We start from the raw sequence: 1157 nt of genomic DNA, 5'->3' as shown, positions 1-1157 counted from the left end.
GAGAGAGAGAGAGAGAGAGAGAGGGGGAGAGAGAGATAGACAGAGAGAGAGAGAGACAGAGAGAGAGACAGAGAGAGACAGAGAGAGTACGTGTTTGAACTGCAAATCACGCAGGTTAGAAATTCTGTCTTACTATAAATAATGTAGCTTTGATTTACGAATTAACAAGTTACTTTAACCCTTCATTCTATTCCTTAAACTGAACCCCTTTTTGCACTCATATTTTTTCACAGGCTAACAATCTGACCAAACCTGTCGTCATAATGCCACCTCAACTGAATGTCACCATGTCACCCCTGGCCGACTTGAATCCCCTTCAAATGGGTCCGCAAAGACAACCGGGAATTTCTGCCCAACCGGGTGTTTCCAGCAATTACGACCCTGAAACTGCCTTCGAAAGCGTGGAAGTGCTGAGATGCTACCAAACGAATACCACCGCTGACGGAAAGAACGTCACTGTTTGCGACTTCTTGTACACATATCGATGGGGGCAATGGGAGACCTACCTACCTCTCATAGTTCAAATCGCGAGTTCAGGACTGTGTTATTACTTCGCAAGGCTGGCGTGTAAGCTCTGCATGCAACGGATTTCTTTCGCCATACCTCTGAGTTTAGCAACTCCGGTCTCTGTGGCAATTATCATAACGGTGAGTGATAAACAGATATTTGATATTAATAAAGACTTTTAACGATCCAAGTATGAAATATAAACAGTTTCGATCTGAGGAAATATCAATAGCTGAAATATGAATCTGAGTAACTTTTGTATCTTGAAAAATATTCAACAGTGTTTGTCTTTAGTGCGATTTTATTCTGCACCCTTAACGTGGGATATAATTTCACTTATACGGTAATCAATCTAGATTTTGAACGAAAATATTTTTCTTTGCTATTCAGTTTTATTACGTGTATTTCAGATGTGTTATGTTGACAATAGCCTGTTGGAACTGATGCCTGGCTTCTTAAAGTGGACTTGTACGGAAGGGAACGGGGAGCGGCGCTGGCTCATCTGGCACCTTGGGCTGGGCTTTGGCCTGTGGTGGGCCTCCCAGCTGTGGGTCACCCGGTACATCTGGACACCGAGGGCACCCAGGCTGGCCTTTACAGAGAGGTGAGTGGCAAGAGGCGTAAGAGGTGGTTGTGGAGTGTGTATAAGT

General features: G+C 44.2%; 1 protein-coding gene across 1 annotated transcript in view; it reads left to right on the top strand.

Moving 5' to 3' along the window:
• Positions 1–1157, top strand: part of LOC101864665 (chitin synthase chs-2) — a gene marked incomplete in the record, with an annotated part of 76643 nt that overhangs the window by 51865 nt on the left and 23621 nt on the right. The window contains 2 exon segments of the mRNA XM_013085801.2: positions 234–647; positions 918–1111. Coding sequence (XP_012941255.1) covers positions 234–647; positions 918–1111 — 608 coding nt within the window.

Source organism: Aplysia californica, unplaced genomic scaffold (assembly GCF_000002075.1).
Source record: "Aplysia californica isolate F4 #8 unplaced genomic scaffold, AplCal3.0 scaffold00016, whole genome shotgun sequence".
Classification (NCBI taxonomy): domain Eukaryota; kingdom Metazoa; phylum Mollusca; class Gastropoda; order Aplysiida; family Aplysiidae; genus Aplysia; species Aplysia californica.
This window is presented reverse-complemented; position numbering and strand designations above follow the sequence as displayed.